This window comes from Phalacrocorax carbo, chromosome 3 (assembly GCF_963921805.1).
Source record: "Phalacrocorax carbo chromosome 3, bPhaCar2.1, whole genome shotgun sequence".
Lineage (NCBI taxonomy): Eukaryota > Metazoa > Chordata > Aves > Suliformes > Phalacrocoracidae > Phalacrocorax > Phalacrocorax carbo.
The window spans coordinates 33133353-33159350 of record NC_087515.1 but is presented as its reverse complement, the minus strand read 5'-3'; the positions used below and the strand labels follow the sequence as shown (position 1 = coordinate 33159350).

Genomic DNA, 25998 nt, shown 5'->3' with positions numbered 1-25998 from the left:
CATAACCATTGCAAGGTCAGAATAAAAGCTAACATCACTATCAGTTAAAGTGGAGCAGAAGATGCTGAAGAAAGGTTGAGCAGTTGGTAGTGCTTTTGAGAGGGACAACAAAGCAAGGCTTTGGACCCTACCCTCCCGTGCAAGATTTAGTTCCAGTTCCTGATCTGGACGGACACAGGTTATGCTGTTGGCACCAGACCACAGGAGCTGCTTAGTGCTTGTTGTCTCCACCTCCAAGCCACCACTGAGAATATGGGGATGCCCCTGGACCCCACATGTCTCAAACACCTCATTCCTGTCTCACATTTTAGTCCTAAACACCGAAATCTGTAAAAGGCTTTATTATTTGATTCCATGATTTTAAAGCAACAACCAGAAGAATTGTCTCGGGCAAAACCCACGTTGTGCCGGGTCATTCCCTCCCTTACTCTTTGTCTTTTTCCTGGATATATTTGAAGATGGAGGAAGCTTTTGATGACATACCATACCCTTATATTTTGTTTGCAAATCCTGCTCTGGGGAGCAATCATGTTTTTGGTGGTTTGCTCTACCACTCGCCAAAAATAGGGTCCTGATTTCTATCTAAATCTTCTAGAAGCTATAGCTGTGGTAATAAATAATAGTAACAACAACAGCAATAACAGTAGTTATGTGGAAAACAGTCCCTTACAAAATGAATGGACCTCTGCGAAGATAAGTACTCCTGAGAACATGATTACTTCTTCCACACAAAGGGTATAGTTGATCATAAAGTAACAACTCATGCGCCCTGAAATGCCTCTCTCTGATCAGTCAGCAGGCAAATTATAATCCTTCATCAGCAGTACAGCAACTGTGCGCGGAGACATAAGAGCGTTTGACAGGGACATCGGTATCCCAGCCATTCCCATCCACTAAAAGGGCTGCTCTATCTGCGCAATAAGCATTTACCCTCTTAAGGGAAATGCGACATGTTTTCCTGCAGACACAAACGCTCAAAGCAGTCAACAGCCAGACAGATGGGGCTTTCCAGGGCCCGCACCTCCACCATCTCAGCTCTCACACAACGCAGACTGATGCAGAGTTGAGCGGGTGCTTCCCATCGACACCACTGGCCAAGAAACAGCTCTAGGAACGGAGAGCATCACTGGTGCTCCCAGTCCTCGTAAGAGGGGACTGCGGGGACTGAGCTGGTCGCAGAACTCATGGAAATCAAAGGAAAGCTTCCGCTTGCCACCTGTAGGCTTTGCATCCAGCAACAGCACGCGGAGGAAGGCCGCTCGTCGGGAAAGCCCGGGATGCGGCTCCCGGGCGCTGGAGGGCGGAGGGCGGCGAGCCCGCCCCGGGGCGGGGGCGGGAGGAGCCGGGGGCGCCGGCCGCGTCCCGCGGGAGGCCAGAGGCGACGAGGAGAGGCGAGGAGGAGGAGAGGCGAGGCGAGGCGAGGCACCGCCGGCCATGGTGCCCACGCTGCTGCCCCTGCTGCTGCTGCTGCTGCCCGCCGCGGCGGGCGGCCGGTGCCCGCCCCGCTGCGCCTGCGGCCACGGCGCCCTGCGCTGCCCGCCGGCCCCGCCGGGGGCGCGCCCCGCGCCCGCCCGCGCGTAAGTACCGCGGGGCGCCTCCCTGGGCAGCGCGCGGTGGGCGGGGGGACACGGGCACGGGGGGTGCCGTTACTCGCGGGGGGGAGCGGGCGGGGAGCCGGGGAGCTCGGGTTTTGAAGCCCGCCCTGCCCTGCCCTGCCCTGCCCTGCCCTGCCCGAGCACTGGGAGCCCGGCAGGAACGCGGCGGCGGCGGTTGTCTCCTGAGGAGGAGGAAAGGAACGTCCTTTCGGGACGTTTTCGCGCCCTCAAAACCGCGTGCCGTGTGCCGCCGGCCGCAATGGCAGAGGGGAGCGCTGCGCTTGTCGGAACTCTCGGTGTTCTCCCGCTGTGGCAGGAGGCAAAAGCTGCCTTTCCTGTTCCAAAAACAGCACCTTGTAGTGGCCTAGGTGACTTCAAAGAAACCCAGTTAAAAGGTTGACATTTGGTCTTAAACCTTCTGTCAATTCTGGGGGTTGTTTGTTTTTTCTTTCACAAATCTGACTGACTTCTCACAACCTCTTCTCCCAAAGCTTGTGCAATTTAATGCTTCCTATATGAAAGCATCAAAATCCTCCCAGCAGTGCTCGTTGCCTCTTTTCGCGGTCCAACTCACTGACGAGTTCGTGGCTAACCTTTTTTCCCTCTCTGGTAGTAAAAAAGCCGGTCAGAGTTTTGACAGCTGCTTGGATCCCTGTAGGGCGATCCATCATATCTTTCTGCCTAACGCTTCTCTGGGAATTAGGATTAAATTACAAGAACAGGGAATCATCAGCATTCCCTTACCCCACTCTCACACCATTCTCCAAGCTCACGATCTAGTAGACCAGACCAAATACTTGGTATAAGTAGGTATTCAAGTGTTGCTGTGTTGTTTACAGGCTTAGTTATGGCACTGGTCTAAACAACTATGGTGTCAAAATATGGGATTAGACAACCAACAGATAACATAGTTGCCATTTCCAGGATCCCTTGGTTATCTGTGCATGAATTGAGCTGGGGTTTTCTTACTATGCCCCTTTTGGTAACAAAGCCTGTGTTTTCCATTTTTATCTGATTTGTTTGCAAGTTTAACATGCTCTTGAAATTCCCCAGGGATGATACTATCCCATATCTCCTCTTTCCTTTCTCCCAAGTTTAAGAATTGATAGGAGCAAGAAATACTAATTTGTATTAATCTAGAGCCATGTGAATCATCCCTCCAAAGTCAGTTTTTAGAAAAATCTCTGTCCTTAATTTGTTTCTTCCCCATTTCCCTGTGTTACCTCAGTGTCAGAGAAAGGAGAGCCTGTGGATGCTGGAAGGACTCTCCATAGTTATTGCAAGAAGCACATTTCTTCCCCAGTGTTCGTACGACACGCAGAGCAGGCAGGGGATCCCTGCAGCAGCAGAAACAAATGGGGACATTAGTCTTTGCAGGGATCTAGCATGTTTATTAGGACAACGCACATCACAGCCCAGAGAGGTTATCAAAAGCTCTAAATGTATGTGATTTATTTCTTTCTTTTTTGCTTGCTCTTTGATTTTTTCCTTTTTCTCTCTGTCACCCCAAGAAGAAACCACATCCCAATCTCAGTCATCAGGTTAAGACAGATAATGGGCTTATGGCTGCTGCCAGTTATGCTTCACTCAGATCAAGAGGCCTAGATGACAGGCAAAAAAAAGATAGTAAGTTTTCCCTTCAACCTTTAATGTAATATGTAATCTTTATGATTGTACACGAAGTCCAGCTATTAGGCTGGCTGTAGAAACCAACTTTACAGTCAGAAAAGAGTTCAACCGAGATTCTGCTCACTATTCTTACAGAGAAAATATTTACACTTCGATGTCAAAAAAAAACCTATCTTTCAGTCTGCATTTGCAGACATGTCCAGCTCCTTCTACTTCTGTGCCACATCCAGCCTGATTTATATTGAACCTGAAACTATACTATTAGGTTTCCATTTCCTTGGTTGTTTTTTTTTTTTTAATAGAAAGCTTACATTCATCATACAATTACAAAGCTGTACCGATGAATGTAGTCCCTAACTCTACAGGTGTACATGTATTCTTGTATTTTCCTTTCACCTCTTCCTTTGATTTTCATACTAGTGTTGTCTTATTCACTTGGCTGTTGGCTTCCCCTCACTCTTTCCCCTCTCTCTTACCTGTATGGCTTTTCCAGCTTTGTTAGTACCGACTCCCTCTCTTCCCATACTTCGCCAATGTTTTCAGCTCTCTTTTCCCCCTGCACAGCTCTGTGTATGAAAGACAATGCAAGAGAAAGTTACTTTTGTCCCCTCAAAGTCACATCTGTACTTGTGTGCACCAGGGGAATTGGAGCATAGCACTTGCAAGTGCACTAATAATTTGGGAGAAAATGCTTCTCCAGGTTATTCCAACACAGTGACTGGGGTGCCCACGTCCTTACCTTGGTGCCACTATAACATAGAAGCCAGACCTCAGAAACGTCCTTCTTACTAATATGGTCAGTCAAGGAAATAAACACCAATATATAACTCCAGCTGTACCTGAGTAATTCAAGCCCTGATGCTGTAATGAGCTGTACTTCCAAGTGTACTTCTGATAATTTGTTATATCCCAAGTATATATCCTGTAGGGAAATTTCATCCATTTTTGTTTACCCAAGTTATTTTTGCCATGTGATATTATTGCTGGAAGAGTTTTCAAAATTATTAGACTTCCGACCGGTTGCAGAATGATGTGTTTTATACAGTTCTGAATTGACCATATTTTTCTTAGGCTCCTGTTTTTAATTTGGATGTTATGTAAACACTATAGAAACTCCTTTATCCAGACACCTTTGTATGTCATTTTGGCTATAGTAGCTATGCGTCATCTTAGCTTCAACAGAGATGTATAATCTTTAATACACTATTATATCTTGAAACAAAACATGATTTTTCCTTCTTTTGAAGTCTCGTACATACTTTCACGGTTTTTAGCAAAGTGTAAGTGGATTGGCACCCAGCTCCAGCTCTACAGTAATGGACACTGGATACCTAATACCTTTCTGCCCTTTCAAAAACCTCATTTCATAGTGAGGTTCACTTTGCTGTGCCTGAGCGTGTGCCCCTGCATGCAGGGCTTCTGCAGTAGGGGGAGTGGCACATGATTAGGCACCAAATTGCTGGGCACCAAATCCAAAACTTTGTGGCAAAAGCCTGAAACAAGTACAGTTCTACCGTGTCTTGGCTTTTTCGGACTGACACAGAAATTCAGTTTCAGGGCCAAAGTGTCTTTCATAGGAGATAATGCATCACCCATCATCACCTAGCAGAAAGTACTCTTTGGCTGCTTGTGTGATATATCCAGCATCATCATTCACATTTCAGGTAGATAATGCCCGATATACGGGGCTTTAAAAATCAGTGCCAACACTTTACATTGCCCCCATAAGCTGATAAAAATCCTAGGAAAATGGTGCGTTTTCAGTCTTAGTTTCAATTAATGTTCCCAATCCTCCTAAGACCAAGGACACCACAGAATAAAATGTTTGCCACTACCTTATGCATTCACCTTTTGGGCATTAGAAATATGAGTAATCCTATCAAATGGAGACACTAAAATGTAACAGCCTACCCAGCTACCGTATCAAATTCATACCTATTGCTACAGAGCCTGTGGTTTGGGGTGGGTTTTTTTATTTACTATCAGTTCAACTAATCACTTTTTTGCAAAAGGCAAATTCTGTAATGCAGAGATTTTATCCAGCGGTGTGAGTGGACTTGGGCTTTGATTCCTCATCAACAGGACTGCAAGTGGTCCTGAGCTCTTTGGGCATCTAGTCCTCTCAAAAGCTTCTCTTGGAGCTTGAGTCTATGCGGTAGCACAGGAGCAGAAGCTTATCTTTTAGCAGATAAAAATTGTTGTCAAGTCCAGTTGCCTCTGCTATATCCCAGAAGCAAAAAAAGAATGATAATGGTTTTATGCCACTGTATCCTTGGGATAGACTGCCCCATGAACATTTTCTGAAGAGCTCTTACACATTCACAGCAGGGGAAGCAGAAGGTGGTTTGCTCTTGTAGTTCCTACTGGCCCTGCTGTTCCTAGTAACAGGAAGATAACCATCCCAGTGAAAAATCCACTTCAGATTTATGGTTTCAAAGCAAAAATACAGGAAACAAATCCTAGCTGAAGAGAGAAGGACTGTATTTTAGTTTCCAGGCAAGGACAGGGTTTGGTCAATCCAGGTGCTGTTCCCATCTCTCCTGGTGTTCTTGGGTAGTCTTACACATATTTAGCCTGGAATGCTACTGCCTGGAATGAGGTACCTTGAAAACCAATCTTGATTTACAGAACCACTAGAGGCTGGTGAATGCCAAGAAGGCTGGCTGGCTCTCCACTCCTTTCTGTTCATCCTTTCTCCAAGGATGAAAAGTCCCGCAATTATCTGGAGGCACAGTATTGTCAGCTGCTGAATGGCAGGAGTGAGTACAAGCACACAAGTTGCGATGTATTAACTATGAAAGCAGCATTACAGTTTTTCTGAAAAGTGTAACATTTCATCCTTTAACTAACAACACTCTTTCAATCCGGTGTTGGTAACTTGTATTAAAGATGGATGCATCCCTCCTTTCATAAATAGAAGTCAGTCTACTAGCACAGGCAAGTTAGATGCATAAAAGCTTTGTAGCTTTGTAAAACCCAGTTTGTTCTTTCTTTTTTTTTTTGTCAAAAGCTTCCTCAGCTCTGAGAGATGAGGTCACATCTGAGTGTCACAATCTGAGTGCTATCAGAAAGAAATCAATATTTAATTCCTGCCAGTACCTGCTTGAGTTTCATTGTGTGCTATCAAAGACATCGGTCCTGTTCAATAGCAGAGACTTCAACACATGAGTTAAGGCCTCACTTTACTCTGCTCTTTGGAAAAAATTAAGCCTGCAACAAGCAGTTCAAAACTCTATTAAATAATCTAAATGCTTATATATAGACACAGGCTGGCTTGTGCTCAGCAAGCTAAAGGATCTTCTTCAAAATGTTGTGAGTATAGAAAGAGACATCTAAATGAACGTGTTTCCCTTTAACACAGGCAGGGTTTGAGATACAAACCACAAAGATAACGTGGACAAGAATAGGGATGGGAACATTCACCTTTTTGGTGAATTTAAGATATCTTTATCAATGTGGAATTGTCTATGTGTGCTACACCAGTATTTTGAGGATTAAGAGAGAAGGCTGATTATGAATTGCCTTTTTCCTTTGTTCTTGCTGTTTTGTGAGATGCTTAATGGGACACGGGAATGTCAATGCAGATGAGTTCACAGTTCTAGCTATCAAGGTGAACTCATGAGAATTAAAAACCAAAAACCAATGAAGTTGAAATACAGAATGGATTAAGTGCCGTCATGCAGTTTAACTACAGCATGTATTAAAAGTGCTGGGTCATCCCACTTAAATTTAATTGCATAGCTGAGGTGGCTAAGCTTGGAGCACCTTTGCCAAAGGCTTTCTGCAGGGAGGGGGAGCAGGTCACTTTGAGCCACGCATTACAGGAATTTACAGCCGCCATGCTGCTCACCGGCACGTCGCAGGGAGGTAGGAGGCTGTTGGGCTGAAGGTTTTGCTGTTATTAAGAGCCAAGACCCGGCTTTATTTTTTGTGCTTTCGGTTACATTTCTATTTCTCTTGTTAATGAGAAAATTTTTTGCAGTTTCACCTTCAAAAGGTATGTTTTGTTTTGCAAGAAGCCCCAGCCAATGGTGCAGTTATGAAAAGGTTCCTGCTGCCAGGGTTACAGAGCAGTAATTTCCCAGCTTCTACTTTTTACTTCTTCCTGAAGTTGTTTTCCTTTTGGCTCAGGGTATCAAGCCCTACTGCAGGATTGTCTCTACCTGTCTGTCCCCTCAGGGACAAATACATTTTTCAAGACACATGACTTAGTTTCTGATTTAACCAAACCTTACACACAACGCACCAGCATCCATCCAGAGGCAGGTGTGACCCGATCACAGTGGCATCAGAAAACATATATATCCTTACAACATTAGGCAGGGAAGCATTGTTATTCCCAGTTTACTGACAGGGAGTCAAGATGCAAGGAAATTAAATGATTTGCCCCAAATCATACAGATTATTTGGAATGTGGCTAGGAATTGACTGCCAGGCTCCTTAGTACATCTAGATTTGTAACCCCAAGACATACATATGTGTGACAGCCTGTCATTTTATTGCATGGGCATGACATATGTCTATATATATACAAAATATACATATATATATATATATAAATTGATAAACATTTTTAATTGTCTTCATATAAAGGATTATGACAACAAAGAAAAAAAAGGAGGTTATACAAATAGCATGGAAACATTTCAGTCAAAAAACCTTGAGGGGGGGTTTAAGGATGGGAAACAAATGTCTCTGACTAGATATTTGTAATTATAAAGCAGAATGGAGCAATTTTCTGTTTGCACAGAGATAACGTGTTGAAATATGTTAAATGTTTTCCTATGGACATTATCAGGGAGAGTGTGGTCATGGCTAGCTAAGTTGGCTGGTAAAAGAACTTTGATTCAGACGCAGAGTAAATTGGTAAAATGCAGATCTGTCTGTCGCATCAACTTCTCAGTCATAGTAATTATAAAGGAAAATATACATTTTATTTTAATCAACTAACCTTACTGAGGTGCTTTATTAAAAAAAAAAAAAAAACACAACAAAAAAAGCACAAAAACCCAAAACAAAACAACAACAAAACCCAAACTCTTCTACACTTGTACATTGTCAGTGAATGGAGGGTGCCACACTGCAACATTACAGGGATACTGCTGAGAGGAGAACATGGTCCAAAGAATGTGAAGATATTGTTTTATAGAGAAAGAGCTGTACATGAAAGCCAGTTTTTCTGAGGAACTAACTTTAAATAGCCTGCAGCTTCCTTTGACTGTGAACATAGCAGACCACTTCCATCACTCTATTAATTTACTGACTGGGTTATGATTAGTATTGATTTGACAGTGATTAGTCTCAAATTTATACTGTTGAGGAACTGACCCAATATCCTTTGAATTCTGTTTAGCTGAGATCAATGGTAAATGGATCAGGCCCCAGAAGTACAGTGAACTGCAGGCAAAATAAAGTGGTGTTATGCTTTACTGTTTTTCTGCCCACTGTAATGGCACAATTCTGTAAACAAGGAAACTCCATACCTTACAATCCTTTCCTCTCTTTTTTCAGATCATTTACTCACCTGCCTGTAAAAGTAATCCCATCACACGCATTTGAAGGACTTAGAGATGCCTTCATCATGTAAGTTGACAACATTTACCATAGGCTTTTCCTTAATTTCTTGCTAGAAAACCTATCATAAACCTCTATCCCACACAAGATCTTTTTACAATAACATGAAAATGTGTTGCTAAAACATACTATTGGTGAAAAAAAACACACTGGGGAAGGATAAAGTTAACATTTCCTTACTTATAAGCAGTATATAAAGATTCTTTGAAAAGGTATGATTTTCAACAGTTGTTTAACAGATCACAATGTTGGAGAGAACTGGATATGGCTTAATAACTGATGATAGGTGCTTTTGATTGGCAGAGGAGATAGATTTCTATCATAAAACGTTATCACTCCTATGATAGCTATGGCATTCTGTGATTATACATTTATGTAGTTCCCAAATAAGATATTTCTTTGGCATTTTGCACCAACAGATAAGCTTGGCAGGGGATCAGTAGGACTGAACCCTTTCTTGGATCTTTCAGTTTACAAGCACACCAGGTCTGTGTTGCTTCCCCTCCCTTGGCTTTGTACCTATTTTATGTCAAGGACTCAGACCATAAGGCTCGTCTGACCACTCTTGTCCTTATTTCTGTTATTCCACCTGAAGGATGGCAGGCTAGAGGCTCCATTATTTATTAATTTTTATTTTATCTGCACCGAGTGGTCTCTAAAGGCCACAGCTGATGACACACCAGTGCAGTGCAGAACCTCCCCCAGGAGGAATGACCTTCCCCAGCAGCACAAATGATGCCACTTTCTTTTCAAGGTGCACTTTTTATACTTCTCTTCACCTATGAAAAACACATAGTCCATCAGATATCAAACTATATATATTAGATGTTACATAATTTATTTTCAAGGAAACAAAAAGAGAAAGTAGGAAACACTCTTGTGGTGCATTCTTGAAGGCAAAGACTTGAAGGATGAGGGTACTGCAAATGTCTGAATAGATTCAACTGGACTAGTTTAGCTTTTAGCGCTCATTGGTTAAACAATTTTGGCCAAAGTATAAACTTACGTGTTCCTGTAGCTCTAGCAAGTAGAAAATAAGCTAAACTCTGCTGCATGTATTCCACTGCAATGAAGTGCTATAGTACAACCCAACAGCACCATATTCTTGCATTCACTTACAGCTGCATAATTAATGTGAACTTACCATTTTGAGATAGGAGACCAACTTAAATCTACAGTTTCTCCTGCCTCCATGACTTGAGGCTAAACTTTCCCAAGCTGTATGCATGTCCTGTTCTTCACAGAGAACGTTTTGTTCATTGACATTTTCCCTTCCATAAAGAGAATTTAATTGATTTCTCTGTGTCCTTTTAATGTATCTCTCCAAATTAACAGCATAGAAATCAATGTATTTGGCTGAAATAAATCTATAGACACTTCATAATTTCACTGAGATTTAGTGTTACTTTGAAAAATTCTTAAATTATAAATCTCTAAATCACCTGTTCGAGAATTCATCACCATCTGCAAATCAGATGATAAATTATCCTCACTAAGGCAGCGGCAGACAGGAGGGATCCCAAGGAAGGACCATGTTTCAGACCCCAGACCTTAAAGAGTTCTGTGAGCAGGCACTGATCCCTCCCAGCCCGTGAGTCTCTGAGGATCGGATGCCCAGCAGGCTACTTGTTCTACATCCATCTTTCATTGATGAGTAACTAGTGCAATACCAAAAGTGACAATCTATCTCACTGAATTCTGATTATGGAAAAAATCATTAATATTTCTGTAAGAAATACATACATGTTTAATATATCATTTCTAGTGTGCATCCCCCTTTGCCACTACAAATGAAAAAACCAATTCATTCTGGTCTAAAGGGTTTTATATCAACACCAATAAGAATTGTTTTCTTGTAATTATAATTGAAATAAAATAACTCTCAGGACTGCGACAATACTGACTCTGATTTTGTAGATGCGTTCCAGTTGCTTAGAAAATATTTTTTTCTTGACAGCCTATAATCTCAGGTTTAGTTTGTGTTCCCTTCCAGTAAATTCTGTCGAGAGAAAACACTGTTTTGAAGACCTTTCCCCTACATATGCATCAATATATACTACTTACTTTCAGGAGTCAATTTCGTATAGTCCCATAAATCTTCATCTAGCAGGCATTTAGCGAGCATCAAAAAAGTGGATTATTTTTTCTCTATATTCAGGATTATTCAGTCATTATTAACTACATGTGTGGAATAGGAGCAGCAGTACATCGAAATCCAACAGAGCCTGCAAAAACAGTCATGCTGGACAGTGTAACAATGAGAAAGAGCCACTTCCTTTCAGTTTGCATGCGTGTAATGAAAGTGGCACTTAAATCCAAAAACTATTCATAAAGTGCACTGAATGCATATTTCAGTATTTCTACATCTGTGGATTAGATGACCATCACCCTGACTTAATAACAGCATATGAAGCGCTGTGAACATTATCTACATCCCTGCCCATGCTAATAAATTCACTAAGCAGGACCAATGACAGGAGCAAAAGGCTCACAAGCTTGGGCTCACTCTGTTTACGTTAGTTCTGGCCCTGATTTGCTACCTTACCTACAATTTACTGGGAAAATGGAGATTGGCTGTTATGGAAATACTTATTCCAAAGGGTTGGCATACCCCTTTGCCAAGACGGCAAAAAGCTGGTGTCTCTCAAACCCTACTGGCACCTCCTCTCAAGATGTCTAAGATGAGGCATAGACACTGCTGCCAAACAAAAATTGGTTTAGTTGAACAACGATGTATAAAAGAAGGAAATACAAAATGTAAAGCTGATTTCTGGTATCTTATCTGTTAATGTATTGGTTTGTGTCTGCCTTTTTCATTATAGTGAAATATCTCAGAGCGACTCCCTGGAGAGAATAGAAGCAAGCGCATTTGACAGCCTCCCCACTCTGTCCGAAATGTAAGTAAGCATCATTTAAAAAAAAAAAGAAAAAAAAAAAAGAGGCATCCATGTCATGATTTAGGATCATCAAGGAGTAAACAGTTTGCAGAGAAGTATTCTTGGACCTCTGTTACTTCAGCTGTCTTTGGATTAGATCTATGACGGGAAACATTTCTCTCCAAAGTACCATGTGAAGTAGTGAGCACTCTGTAAGATCTAGCCGTGGAGAGATAAATCATGCAAAGACATCCATGCGTACAAAGTCCCACTGTTTCGAGTGAGCTCAATGATAGGAGTGGAGCTCTGGACAGGAGTAGACACTTCTGCAGGCACTGTCAAGCTTTCTAGGTGGGGAAATAATTCGAGATGACAACAGATGAGAAAAATCTTCCTTTTTGAAGATGTGGTTTTCAAAGCCCTGAACTATTTAAATACAGCTGCTTAGTATGCATAGCTCTTCTTTCGAGCACTGAAATATTACTCAAACAGAACATGTACTGATTTTAAACTTGACCTGCGTAGCACAGGCATCAGAGAGAAAGAGAGTGAGTTAAAGCAATGACTAGGAGAATGCTCTGAAATATTTAGTGAAATTGGAAACTATAAATCTGATTCAATATCTCATTACTGCCTTTTTCACACAGCATGATCAGCCAGTGGCTTAAAAATGGTGCAACTGAGTGAGGACAAGTAAGTCTTCTCTCCTGCCCCCTTATATGTGAACTCCATTGAAGCCAGTTAGCGGCTCACACAAGCAAGAGATACAGAGTTATCGGCCTCTGATTGGGTCCAACTTCCACTAGAGTCAATGGTGGATTTAGGGGAGGAATAAAGGATTTGATTATGGATAGCTTGTCATCCGCCTGTCATTTGCCAAACCCAAAAAGCTAAGCAAAAACATTGAAGAGCTACAGGAGGCTAGCAAGAAAACCTGTTTGAATCTTGAATGCTCTATGTGCCTCACATTGTATGATGTCCCCAAGCTGCACTCACAGCCACTTTCAGTTTCAGTATCAGAGTAGGTGGGTTCAATGTAGTTCTTGGATTTGAACTCTTGTTGCAATTTCAGATGCTAAAACCTTTGAATTTTGTAAATCATGCATAGGGAGGGAGCTGGGCTAGAGCTATTGGGCTTTTCTGCAAACATACAGGTTCAGCAGATAGTATAGCTGCAGCAAGTACTCCTTGACTGAGAGAGTCTGTCCCATTTTTTGAGAAACCACTAGCAAACAGTATTTCTCATACACTTGTCTCCATCTCCCCACTTACCTCCATTTCCCAGTTTCTGCAGATCTAAGCAAGCATCTGGCGCTACTCACCACTGCCCTAATAAAGACCATGGTGCTCTAAGAGGTTAAACCATCTGCAGAACTGCCTTTCCTGGCTAGGCAGAGCATCAGTAATATGCTAGAAACAAGGGATGATGTAAAGGCATCTGGCTGTGGGGCAAGGACTAGGCACGCACACACATGCACAGAGCTCAGGCTCCTTGCACAGCCCCACCTCCAAGACCACCTGTTGGAGGCAGAGTCATTGTGATGGCAGCAAGCTTGTGCCTCCGAGCCCCTGTGGTAAAGCAGAAGTGAAATGCACTAGGCACGCCACAAGCCCAGAAAACATATCCCAAAGAACCAGCAGACGACAGCAAAATGCTAACTCCCACCAGTGACCAGGATATCCAAACCAGACCATCTCAGCTCAGTGAACCATGAGAATTCAGGAGCTGTTATCTTTTGTGGGCTACCTAACAATTACAGGCCATTTTTATTACCAATAGTGCTTTGAAAAGCACTTGTGGTATATTTTCAGAAAGCTTGTTCACAGCAGGAGAACCTTCTGCCATATTCTGCACTTGACTGTTTTCTGACAAGGCCAATCACTAGCAAAATTCAGGACCCTCCGAAATGTATAACATTGTAATACTGAGATACTTTTCCCTCATTACAGATTAATCCTGAACACGAAAAATCTGTTGCACATTGAGGACGGAGCATTCAGAAACCTTCCAAGGCTAAAATACTTGTAAGAAAGATTTCTGTTTCTTTTCCATTTGCTTTTTTTTTCCCCTCTAAAGAGGTGGACAAATTACAGAAAGGAGTATAAGTAAAAAAAGTCTTTCATGCATTAAGGTACACTAATAATACATACATCATTTACAACAGCTTTAATGTGCAGTTAACTAATAGTGAGGTCTTTCAATAGGCAAGAAAATAAAGTAACCCAGGGCAGGGCAGTAATGGACAAAACAGTAGTAAAGTCTACAAATTAGTTCAGCTAAGTGCTTATCTCTAGAATAAAGCTTTCAGATAGACAAGGTGCTATGCAAAAGGGGTAACTAAAATCTCTTCCTTGTGCTTAACGTAGAGAGAACATATGCTGGGGATGCTACACAACTTAATTTTTACAGGTCTTATAAACGCAGTTGGAGTCTAATTAAAAATTATATTTGTCACCTTTTAATACATTGTTAAACATGTACCTACTGAGTTGGCTTGTTGTTGCATCCACTCTGGTAATCTTTTCTCCTGTAAATAGGAATTATACTTTTCTCTAGGAGCATTTGTAACACTGGAATAAGACAATTTCCAGATCTGACACAGATCTTCTCATTAGAAGCTCATTTTATTCTGTAAGTAGAGACCCAACCTAACCCAGTTGTGAGTCTTCTCCATCTTGTTCCTAGATCACTGACAAAAATTCCTTTTTTTTTTTTTCTTTCCTCCCAAAGGGAGCTCTGTGATAACTTGCGTATGACAACTATACCACAAAATGCTTTCCGGGGGATGAACAATGAATCGCTGACACTGTGAGTAAAATAATCCTAGTCCCAGTTCCTCTGTGAGGATAACACTCCTGCTTGAGGAAAGCAGGTTGACTTTATAAAAATTTTGAAATCAAGTCCCATACAATATATGTCTGTATTGTGAGTTAAATTTTAAATGCTTAGGAAACTTCAAGCTGAAGAGCAGGGTTTTATCCAAAAGTTAACTTTGCTTAGGAAAGAAAATAGGAGAAGGAATCCAAATCCTCCTCTTCCATGCAATGTTGTTTTTAAAAATACCATCAATAGGGCATAAACTCCAAAAGCTGCACTAGAGGCCAGAGTCTCTCTCTTTCCCTCAGGGATGAGGTTTCTTCAACTAGTGCTTTCAAGGAGCAACCAGGCTGATACTACTCATCTAACGCCACTGAGCTTCAGCTGCACAGGGTCCCTCTGAAGAAGAGGAAGGAAGAAAGCAAATTGGTATGAAGTACCGATGCTTGTTCTTCCTCTGATTTCTCTTGATAACATTGATTCCCATGAGATCCCCACAAAGACTTCACCTTTAACAAACTGTGGATTCAGTTTGTGGTGCTACAGCCACCTGAGAGACAGGTGGCCTTGATGCTAAATGAGATGCCCCACACGAGGAATGCTAAAAGCAGCAGAAAGCCAAGGTGAGGTGTCATCTGCCAGCACAGCAAGAACCACGTATAGATCTTGCAGCACCCTTGCCCTCACAAAAACTTCCAGAAAGAAGTGCTGAAATAGGAAAAAAATCTGAGACTGAGCCTTTCTGCAGGACGTGGCTGAAATTCAGGTCTCCTGAGGAAGGACCAGTTGAACAATAGAGCGCAGCGCCAGGCCACCTACTTTGCGTTGTAGCCACAAACACCAATTTGGACACCAATAAAGCCAGCCTTTGTGGACCAGACTGATATTTAAAAGGCAGTACACATCCAAATGGGGAGCCTTGTCTGGAGACAAGCGTGTACCAAAACCCTGACACAAAATTCCATGCATATCTGCACCAACAAATGAGCTGTGCACACAAGCAAGTACTGCAGGTGACTGGATAGGGACCTTCACCAGGCTGATGTGCCAGCATGACAGTAATTTTGACACAGATTTTATGTATTGACCAATACCTTCTGAAATCATTAGAGGAACTGAGCGTAAATGTGACTGAAGACACTTCCTATGTGATGTTAAAGAGAAGCAATTGCTTAGATTAAGGCATCGTTTCATTTTATGAGCCTCTTTCCTACCAGCAAGTTCTCAAAATAACTTCAGCAAAATTATGATTCTGTTAATGGTGCAAGAAAATGAACATACAAGAGATGGAGAATGGTGCTTACGATTTTTACTGTAACCCCAAAGTGTATTAAATGGGAGAGAATCTCACTCAGTCAGGAAACAGTCAACAATCATTTTTCTCCCATCCTTTTGTGATAGGGAGCTCACCAAAAGACAAGAATTACCTTATCAGCAGCTTCCTAATTGTATAGTTACACATTAACTCCACCCCATGCAGTTAACTGTAATTAGCTGAAGTAATTCAAATTGTTGCGGCGTGGTGAAACACAAGTACTCTATGAAGGTGTAAGTCAGCCTGCAATAACATTTTGCACTACAAATAGCTAATTCAGTCTTTGCAACAGTTAGTGTTTCACGGGGAAACTGATCCTACTATCGTTGTGGTTTTTAAGGAAATCACTGATTTCAGCACTGTGCTGAGATAGACCCTATCTTGTATCAATAGTAGGGGGGCACTCCTCAATACTTTCAGCTTTTCTTTGGAGCAGGTTCCATAGCCACAAGTGGAAAAGCAACACCAACAAATTTGTTTAATTTATAAACTGCACCAAATTTTCTGTTAGGGCTTAATATAAAAGAAAAAATACTATATACAAATTATAATATTGAAATTATATTGGAAACATGAATTTAATATCACAAATTGATTTTTCTCGGTGAAATCAGATCCATAGGGTAGATGATCTAATGAAAGAAAAGAGCTGGACTTCAGGTGAAGCAGAGCCCAGACTTTAGGTATCTGGCCCAGGGTGGGGAATCAAGAACTCAGGGTGGCACCAAGTGTCCCCGTGCAGCGCAGGGGACAGCGAGGTTTCCATGGCACAGGTCAAGCCTGGAAGCAGTACCTTGGAAGGGCTGATATCTCACTGACTGCTTGATGATGCACAGCTCACCCCTGCCTCTCTGCAAAGCTGTCTCTCGGCTGCCGGAAGACTTGTCTGTCCCCAGAATATCTGCAATCCAGCAGCACCCTCTGAGCCTTAGAGTTGCTTTCCATCTTACACTTCTCTAGCCCTTGCAGTCTTCCATTTACACATGCTGACACCACAAAACCCAGGTCTTCCGCCTCCAGGTTGTTGTCTGTCTGCCAGGAGCTTACCTGGAATAATGTAATGCTTCTGGATCTCAGCCCAAGGTAGGCACAAGTGAGCCCCTCAGAGGAGGGATGATCTGTACATAAGCAGAAATGCTCTTCAACAGCTAAACAGGAAGGTCCTTAGGGAATTTAAGACGCAATTTAATCTTAGAGTTAACATAAATCATGCAATGGTTACCTATGTTCTTTATAAACCAGGCCCTCTAATCATTAAAACAAATGCAGCATTAAGATTTGAAACCTGTAGTACATAACATAATCTTGTCTCTTCCAAATCTTTTTCCCCTACACGTTTTTTAATCCCCAGCAAATTATATAAAAATGGATTTGAAGATATCCACAGCCATGCCTTCAATGGGACAAAGCTGAATCAACTGTGAGTATGTTTTCCCTCCTCAGTGCTTTTTTTAAACAGTAAATCATAGTTCAAATACAGTCAAAGGTTCTTCCTTCAGCTTAACTGGCTGTGTCTTGCATTTCCTGAACCCCATTAGAAAATTGCATATTTCAGTGTCATTGTGACTCAGTTGTTAATCCTGCAGCACTTACTGCTTTTCTTGAAATACCATCCCTTAGAACACTGCAGTTTTCATGAGAAAAGCTCATCATTTTTAATAAAATTTAATAAATTCTTACACTTAGCAGCAACAGTGGAAGGCTTGAAACCATAGCCCAAACTGAGGAACCTACATTTAATGTCTGGAAATGTCAATAGTTTTTAAATCACTCTCTCATGCTCTGGGACTAGCCTCTTGGTTTGGGCAAAACTTCTGCTGCATTTTTGTATACTGCCACTGCAGTGAAGGAACCAGACTGGTTGGCCCTGGTTTAAATCAGAAGAAATTGGAAACGATCAGAATTAAGTGTAGATGATGATGGTCTGATGCTATCAGCAGAGGGAAAGGTCACATGAGAAGTATGAGCACTCTCAGGCCAGATATTGCAACAGCAACCACTGTGCTGGGAGAGAGGATTGAGAGGAAATAGATGGGAAGAAGAAACCAAAAAAGGGTTATTTTAAAGTAAAGAGTCAATGTTTGAATCCACAGAATCCTGAAGGACAATAAGAACCTCAGGTGGATACACAACGACGCCCTGAGAGGGGCCACAGGGCCAGATGTGCTGTAAGTATCCACCACTCCATTACCTGGGTTTATGTGTGCCACAGGAACTGCGCAGTGCTACGTGGGTTGGGTCATCTCAGCAAACACAGACTTTGAGTCTGGACAGAGACTTGATCTCTTACCCTCCCCTGGTAAAATAGAAACATATCAACGAGATGCCATGAAATTACAGGGCAGAAGGCCAAGTTCGCACCATGACAAATGCCTATCAGCCAGTTCTAGTGTTGGCATTGACCTCTGCCCCTTAGATATTTTGTCATTTGCTTTCTTTGTGTCAGAACTTCCTGATCCTACCCCTGTGCTTTATATTCTGACATTACCAAGTAATTTGACTTTTGGTAGGATGACTACGTTTTTACAAGGTATTATTTTAGAACTTCATTATAAAAGTGAGCTAGCTGATTGCATGTTATAAGCCTGTGTTGAATAAAACACATTATTATCATCCTCATGCTTTATTAATCAAGTATTTACTGGAGGGCTGCACTGGCTGTAACTCCATGCAATAAAACACAATGGGTGGCTTTGTAAATAGCACTCTGTGCCGCACGTACCATTTCATTCCTTTTATTGGTGCTTTACAGTACATGGCATTACTAATATCACTTTCACAATTGTAGCCTTTTTTCCCCGTTTAATGGCCTCAGTATGAAAATCCTTGATCATGTCAATGGTCTTTCCTCACACAAACAGCCCCCTGAAGCTACTCTAAGCCAAACTTTGTTTGTTTGTCTCGGCAAGAATGATAGATTCTTTTATGTTTTAATTAAAACCATTAATTAAAAGATTCCTGGCCAAGAAGAGAGGCAGGTGGGTCTCCTACCTGTTAAGCTGGCTGGAGAGTCACATTCACCCACTTTCTCTCCCTTTCCCTGACCTAAACATCCATCACTTGCTCCATGCACAGTGGCTTTCAGAGAGGCCAGGGCACAAGCCCTGGCATGGTAGATTTTGATTCATCCAGGACAAAGCAAGCTTCTTGCCACACTGGAGCTCCTGGGCCACAGGGATGCTCTTACCCCGCTGCTCTGTAGTTTCACAGACCATGTTTCTGAGGTGGGTATCAGGTGCTGAAGGGGCTTTGCAGATTTAGATCTTTGTGAAAAACTGAGTCACTGTTACCTAGCGTCATGGTTTAGTGGTATTTTCATATGTATGAAAAGAAAAGAGAATGCTGTCTTTATTTTGCAGGGATATTTCTTCAACAGCGCTGGAGTCCCTGCCTAGTTACGGGCTCGAGGCCATTCAAGTCCTAAATGCAACATCATCTTACTCGTTAAAGAGACTGCCACCGCTGGATAAATTTAGGAGTCTTCTGGAAGCTGTTCTAACATATCCCAGCCACTGCTGTGCTTTTCGAAATCTAAGGACAGAAAAGTAAGTCCGAATAGCACATTATTGTATTGCAGTAGTTCAGAAGCTCCAAAACAGCAATTCTGCTTTATTCAGCTCACGAGGTTTGATTATCCTTATTACAGTTACAAGGAAGCTGTGGTACATAGCAAGGCCTCACATGAAACAACAGATCTCTGCTAAAGCCAGGAAAATTATTTCCATTTATTTTAGAACAGAAATGGATCTCATCCTGTCCCCAGGATCTGCCAGCATGAACATTATTCTGAGTTTGCTTAAAGCTTATATTTCTCTTGGTATCTCAATAACAAAAATAAAATAAAAAAAGAACCCCCCTGTAGCCTTTAGGAATGTAGTTTAGTTAATGCAGGTGACAAGACGACCTTGTAGAAAAGGCAGGCTTTCAATTACTTGCCGAAATAAGGACCTGATACAAGGTTAGAGGAAAGAGGTTACTCAGTTTAGTTCCAGAGTTTTCAGATAACAACAGTCAGTATTGTTCTCCCTAGAATTGGAAACCATAGTGCAGAGAGCGCTTTGCATCTGCTAATTCAGGGCGGTCACTCTGAGACAACTGGATCTAATTTTTCAGCATTTTTCTTTCAAAGAAATCAACTCTCAGTTGGCTTTAGGCAGCCAAAGCAACTCCAAATGAGTTTAGTTGAAGCTGTGAGGACACCACACTTCTCGTCTGTCTCAAATGAAGGCTACAGAAAAGACGTACTGAGCAGTCATCTGTGGGAAGCCTGATCTGTGTGATTTGTGTGTCATCACATCAGGACTGCACTGCAAAGGCAGGAGTAGATCCAATTCTTTAGGGTAAAATTAGGTGTGATGCTATGCTTTCTCTGCCTACCTCATTTTACTAAGTGGTTCCTGCTTCTGCAAGAGTAGAGCAAAGATCCTACAGTCCAGGGTTTCCGTTGCTACCGAACTCTGATTCAGTCCCAGATCAAGTCTCTGAGTGAATTTAAAAAGTTCATTCATTCTGATGAAGATAACTGTGTTTCTGATATTATATTAATTTTCAGATGCTTGACTTTGCAACGTGATCATGCTCTATAAAAGCAGATGTGCTTTAGTAATTCACTTTCTTACATTTAGTGACTGCTTTATTAGTAAACTGGGAAAAAGAAACCCTGCAAATCAGGGAAGTAAACTGCCCTCCTAACTGGGAGATCAGCAGGCTTCAAAGCAGTGCCGAGGCGTTACCTATCTGGTAACTGGAAAAACCTGGACGAGAAATAGGCTGTTATCTTCTATGTGACCAGCTACTACAAGGGAATGAGGGACAGATCCCTGGCTGTTTTCCTTGTCACCTACTGATAACAGCAGAAGACCATGGAGACAGACCTCCCAAAACCTTCCCAGGTTACACAGAGGAGAGTCCTCATGTGGTTACAAATTCCCATTGTCACACAGCTGCAGGCTGTGTCTGTCTCCTTCTACCCCCTTCTGCTGCCCTGTAACCTACAAACAGCCTTCTCACCCACTTTTTACTACCCCTGCCCCATATCCCCTTCCCTAGCACTATGGACTGCACTCTCTGATCAATGAGATGTGGTGACAAAGTCTTACATGCATCTGACTGGACAAGCTGGTTCACTTAAGTCAGCATCACAGACATTAGGGAAATAAAGTCCTCAGACAAAATATTCGTGAGATTTCTGGGGTACAGTTGTGGTGCGCTCATTCCCTGAGCCATGTAGTTCCCTAAGTTTTAATTCCACTGGCCTGAAGAGGGGGGTGGGGGGAAAGCAGGTTATACCACATCTTCCAAAAAATTACAAGAAAAAAACTTCTGTTGCAATCCCATTATTTATAAGCATCACATAGGGGCTTAGACTGGCATCTTATTTTTCTCATTATACATAAAACTTCCTATAAGCTTCCAGGTTGTCTGATTCTCTTAGGAGTACACAAAAGAGCTTAGTGGTTTTGCCAGCTTTCTACTGTGGCAGCAATGAGGTCAGACAAAGCCATTGTTGTTCACACTGGTAGAGTACATGGCCTATGCTTTCAAAGCCTCAAATCCAGATATTTTGCCAAACATGTTGCCTTTTAACTTGTACTTTTCAAATTGCTTTACCTTCAGCATGTAAAGTCTACCTCCAGATCCCAAACACTTTAGAGTATCAGGCCAGCTTCCCAGCAATTGTTAACAGGCACTTCTCTAAAAGCCAGAATAACTGCTACCATTCATACTGGTGGAGAACCTTGCCCAGTTCAATATTTCATAAGGCAAAACATATCTTTTCATTCCAGCTCAAGTTATTTCACTATAAAAAAATACCTCATAAACAATAACCAAGCTGAAGGACCATCCTTATACCCCCCATGAGGTACTGCCTACTGTTGCAGCATTTGAAGCCTCCTCCTCCCCTGTGCCAAGAGATCTACATGAATGCTTACACTGCTGTGAGGCCAAGTCTAGCTTACCTTATGCGTCTGTGAAGATCACTTGCAGAGAAGATGAGAATTTGGCCCACATCCAGACTGAAACTCAACTTTCTTTTCATCCTTCTTTCAGACAAAATTCCTTGCTTTCCATTTTTAACAACTTCTCCAAAGAGTGTGAAAGCACCATGAGGAAATCAACTAATGAAATATTGTAAGTATGTCTCTGCATACAGATGCTGGAAGTAGCAAATACAGACCTCCCCCTCCTGCTGTTCATGTGTTTTTTCTAGGACAGCATGTCTTTTGCTGCTGATTCAGTCACCCTTACAAGTTGCACAGTGGTAATTTTACTATCATTAAACCAAGAGTTGAGCTTGATGTTCAAAAGGAAAGAAAAAAAACACGTAATTTCATTAGCTTTACTCACTCCAGCTTCTCTTCTGAATTCTTGAAAGACTTTCAGAACAGTGATTAAATATGTAAGAAAGTTAATGGCCTACATGGAGACTTTTTATACCCTGAGATAATTGCAGTTGTTTGTGTGAGTCAAAGAGCTGCTACTGTTAATATTTTTTTGCCTATAGAAAGGATAATTTTAAGTCTATGTCATTAGTTTTCCATGGTAGAAATAGAGTCCCTGAGTTAGAAGTCTGATGACCCCATGCAATTGGTTTACCTCTTCTAAATCATCACAGTTCTGGTTGACAGTATTCAGTGGGACAATGAAGTAGGCTAATGTCAACTCTTGTGTTGGCTGTGCTGGATGACACAGGCTCTAAACCAGTATTTAATGGAGAAGGATTTGCTACTATCCATCTCTCTACAGCTAAATGGGAGACCTTGGGACTTCTCACCACTTGTCATTCCTTGGACATTATCTCGTTTGCTGGGTGGTGAGGCCTCCTACACTTGCCATTTGGTTTTATTCATCCTTTTGTAAAGCAACAGCTGCCTTGATTCTCTTCTCACCGCTTCTCATTTGCTGCCTGCCTGCAGCATCTTTGAGTGCCCCGTTTAGTCAGTCCTGTCCGCTCCATTCCACTCCACAAAACTGAAGCACTTCAGAACTACAAAAAGGCCAAGAATATTTTGCCTCCATTAGGGGTGGCTTTGGGGAGAAGCAAGGTGAGGCAAGGAGGTAAAAACAGCATTAGATCACATTATAAAAGCAAGTGAAGTGAAACCCCAGTGAGGAATATGGTCATACAAAGCACCAGTGCCTACGCCAGAGTAATCCCCTTCCTTCAGATTAGCATCTGTTGCACTCCTACTGTGCATTAAATAGTCTGCCCAGTCTATTAGCTCCTGAAGCTTTTTGCTTTGCTAAGTCCCAATTCCAGCAATTCTGTGAGCAGACATATTAAGCAAATGGAAGTAGGGTCATGATTCATGGGCCTAAAGGCTGCAAGCTGTAAAGTGTGGGAACCACAACAGAAATCAGCTGAATGTCCCATGCTCTTTGTAGAAGGAAAAAAAGCCAACCCAAACAGTTTGCACACGGCAGCATGTTTATGTGGCCTCTGAGAAAATCACAATCATTTTTTATTAATAAATAGTCAAAAATATTCCCTGCTCTTCCAGTTTAAGCCAGGCAAGTAAAAGCAAGACACTGGGCTGTTTTTCATGTAAGGAGAGAAAAGTCAGGATAACAAGATTGGGAAGTTATTTGCCCAACAGGAACAGCTGAAAAACAGCTCAGCTTCATTTGCCAGTTATGACCCTGCTTCAGAAAAATAGTTTCACGTACATGCTTCAGTAGATATGGAACTTTAAGCACGTATTTAAGTTATCCCAAAGCTACCAATTTTCTGAAGACTTGTCCTCAGTAGAGATGCTTTCCAGGTCTCACACCACAGATGGCGTGTTTGCCCACCAAACACTCACAGTGGAGACGACTGGATAGTTGTGCAATAGATACCTGTTCTGGCAGGGAATCAGAAAGGACAGGGCTTGTTTTTAAATGTTTCTTCTTTGGTAGGCTTATCCCCATACTCTTGATGACCTGGAGATTAGAGAGATCTATTTTAAACATCTAGAAATATTTATAATTAGGCACTGGGTCCAGTCTAAACTTACTGTGTTCCTAGCCATCTACATTATCCTGTTAACCATGCACTTCTACTCCTCGCTTTATAATACTGTGAACATCAAATTCCTCAGCATTTCCCAACTCATACGTAGTCTCAGGACTTTGTTTGGCAAGTGTGTTTCCTAAGTGAGGTAAGGGTGCACAGTTAAAATCCTTAGGTTATTTTAGTTTGGCTTCTATAACTGCCTGATAAACCTATACTCATCAAACCTATAATCCATCAATTCAAGTGTAATTTGAACTGCAATTTATTGGCAGCATGAGAAAGATGGCTCACTTACAAAGCAATCAAGATAAAGTACTTACAAATAAGTAAGTTGTATAAGAAAGCATTCCCATGGATGTGACTATGACCTCTGCTTCTCTCCAAGGCTGCTACCCAAACAAAGGGCACCCTTACAAGGCTTCGTTATATGTAAACACCCTGTAGAAACACATCTAGGAAGTAACTGTTTTAAAACAACTGGTCCCTCTTGTATTTTACAAAAGAGTATGAGCAGCATATAACAAATAGTTCACTTCTATTTGTGGGGCGTTGTTTTTTTAATAGTTACAGAGATGAATCTTACAACACGTCACTGTGGTCAGCAGAGAAGAATGCGTACCTGTTCACGACAGATGAAGAAGCCTCTCTTTACAGCTACTCAGCCATTTTTGATGACAGCGAAATGACCGGCTTTGACTTTGAGTATGACTTTTGTCAGCCTAAGATACTCACATGCACTCCAGAACCAGATGCATTTAATCCCTGCGAAGACATCCTGGGATATAGCTTTCTCAGAGTCCTGATCTGGTTTATAAATATCCTTGCCATTGCTGGTAATTTCACCGTACTCCTCGTTCTCATAACTAGCCATTACAAGCTCACTGTTCCTCGCTTCCTCATGTGCAACCTCTCCTTTGCTGATTTTTGCATGGGACTTTATCTGCTGCTCATTGCTTCAGTTGACACCCAGACAAGTGGTCAGTACTACAACCACGCAATAGACTGGCAAACAGGCAGCGGCTGCAGTACTGCAGGCTTTTTCACCGTGTTTGCAAGCGAGCTCTCAGTATACACACTAACAGTGATCACTATAGAAAGGTGGCATACGATCACCTATGCCATGCAGCTGGATCGAAAGCTACGACTGAGGCATGCTGTGCTGATCATGCTTGGTGGCTGGATATTCTCCATTTTAATAGCAATGCTGCCTCTCCTAGGGGTGAGCAGTTACATGAAGGTCAGCATTTGTTTACCCATGGATATTGAAACGGGTCTTTCCCAAGCCTACATACTGCTGATCTTAGTGCTAAATGTTGTTGCCTTCATTGTTATTTGTGCTTGCTACATTAAGATTTATATAGCTGTTCAGAATCCAGAGCTGGTAGCTGCCAATAAAGATACCAAGGTCGCCAAGAGAATGGCAGTACTGATCTTCACAGATTTTACCTGCATGGCCCCCATCTCCTTTTTTGCCATATCTGCTGCCTTTAAAGTACCTCTCATCACAGTGACCAACTCCAAGATCTTGCTGGTTTTGTTTTACCCTGTCAACTCCTGCGCAAACCCGTTTCTCTACGCAATTTTCACAAAAGCATTTCGAAGGGATTTCTTTCTGCTGATGAGCAAGCTTGGTTGCTGTAAGAGCCGAGCAGAGCTTTACAGGATGAACTATTTCTCTGCTTATACTTCCAACTGCAAGAACGGCAGCTCAGCCCCGGGCCCCAGCAAAGCCTCACAAGCGCTGCTGCTCTTGTCGGCGTTAGAGAAGCCATATCCTGCAGTACAAGACAAGATGTCTTGCAACGAAAATTAAACCGGAGTGCCAATAGATGCAGCACTTTGCAAGGCAAGCTGTAATTATTCTAGTGACTAGGGATTATTTTATAATGTCTTGAACATTTCACAATCAATAAAAATGCCAATCGATAATTCTTATGCAACGTAAATGTTCTGACATTCAAAGTGATATTTTCCTGCTTCTTTTGTAATGATAGGCATGGGAAGTGGCTATCAGGCAAAACTCTTCTTTGGGGGGAACCAGGGGAGCCCAGGAATAGTCAAGGTGCTCTTGAAATTAACAGGTACTGCAGCCAGAGCAGTCTGGCCCCTTTTTCTCCAGATCTGCTTCCCTGGGGTATTTAAAGCCTATCTGCTACCTTTCATGCCTTCTTTTTCTGTTCCTATCAGCTGTGATG

The 25998-nt window shown here is 42.1% G+C and overlaps 1 protein-coding gene across 1 annotated transcript; it reads left to right on the top strand.

Moving 5' to 3' along the window:
* The first annotated feature begins 1388 nt into the window (after positions 1–1388).
* Positions 1389–25743, top strand: LHCGR (luteinizing hormone/choriogonadotropin receptor). Its single transcript, XM_064448605.1, has 11 exons — positions 1389–1577; positions 8736–8807; positions 11621–11695; positions 13625–13699; positions 14232–14306; positions 14406–14483; positions 17159–17227; positions 17901–17975; positions 19167–19352; positions 21859–21939; positions 24368–25743. Exons 1-11 carry the CDS (start codon positions 1435–1437, stop codon positions 25614–25616), a joined length of 2178 nt encoding a protein of 725 aa, XP_064304675.1. The 5' UTR covers positions 1389–1434; the 3' UTR covers positions 25617–25743.
* The last annotated feature ends 255 nt before the right edge of the window (positions 25744–25998 follow it).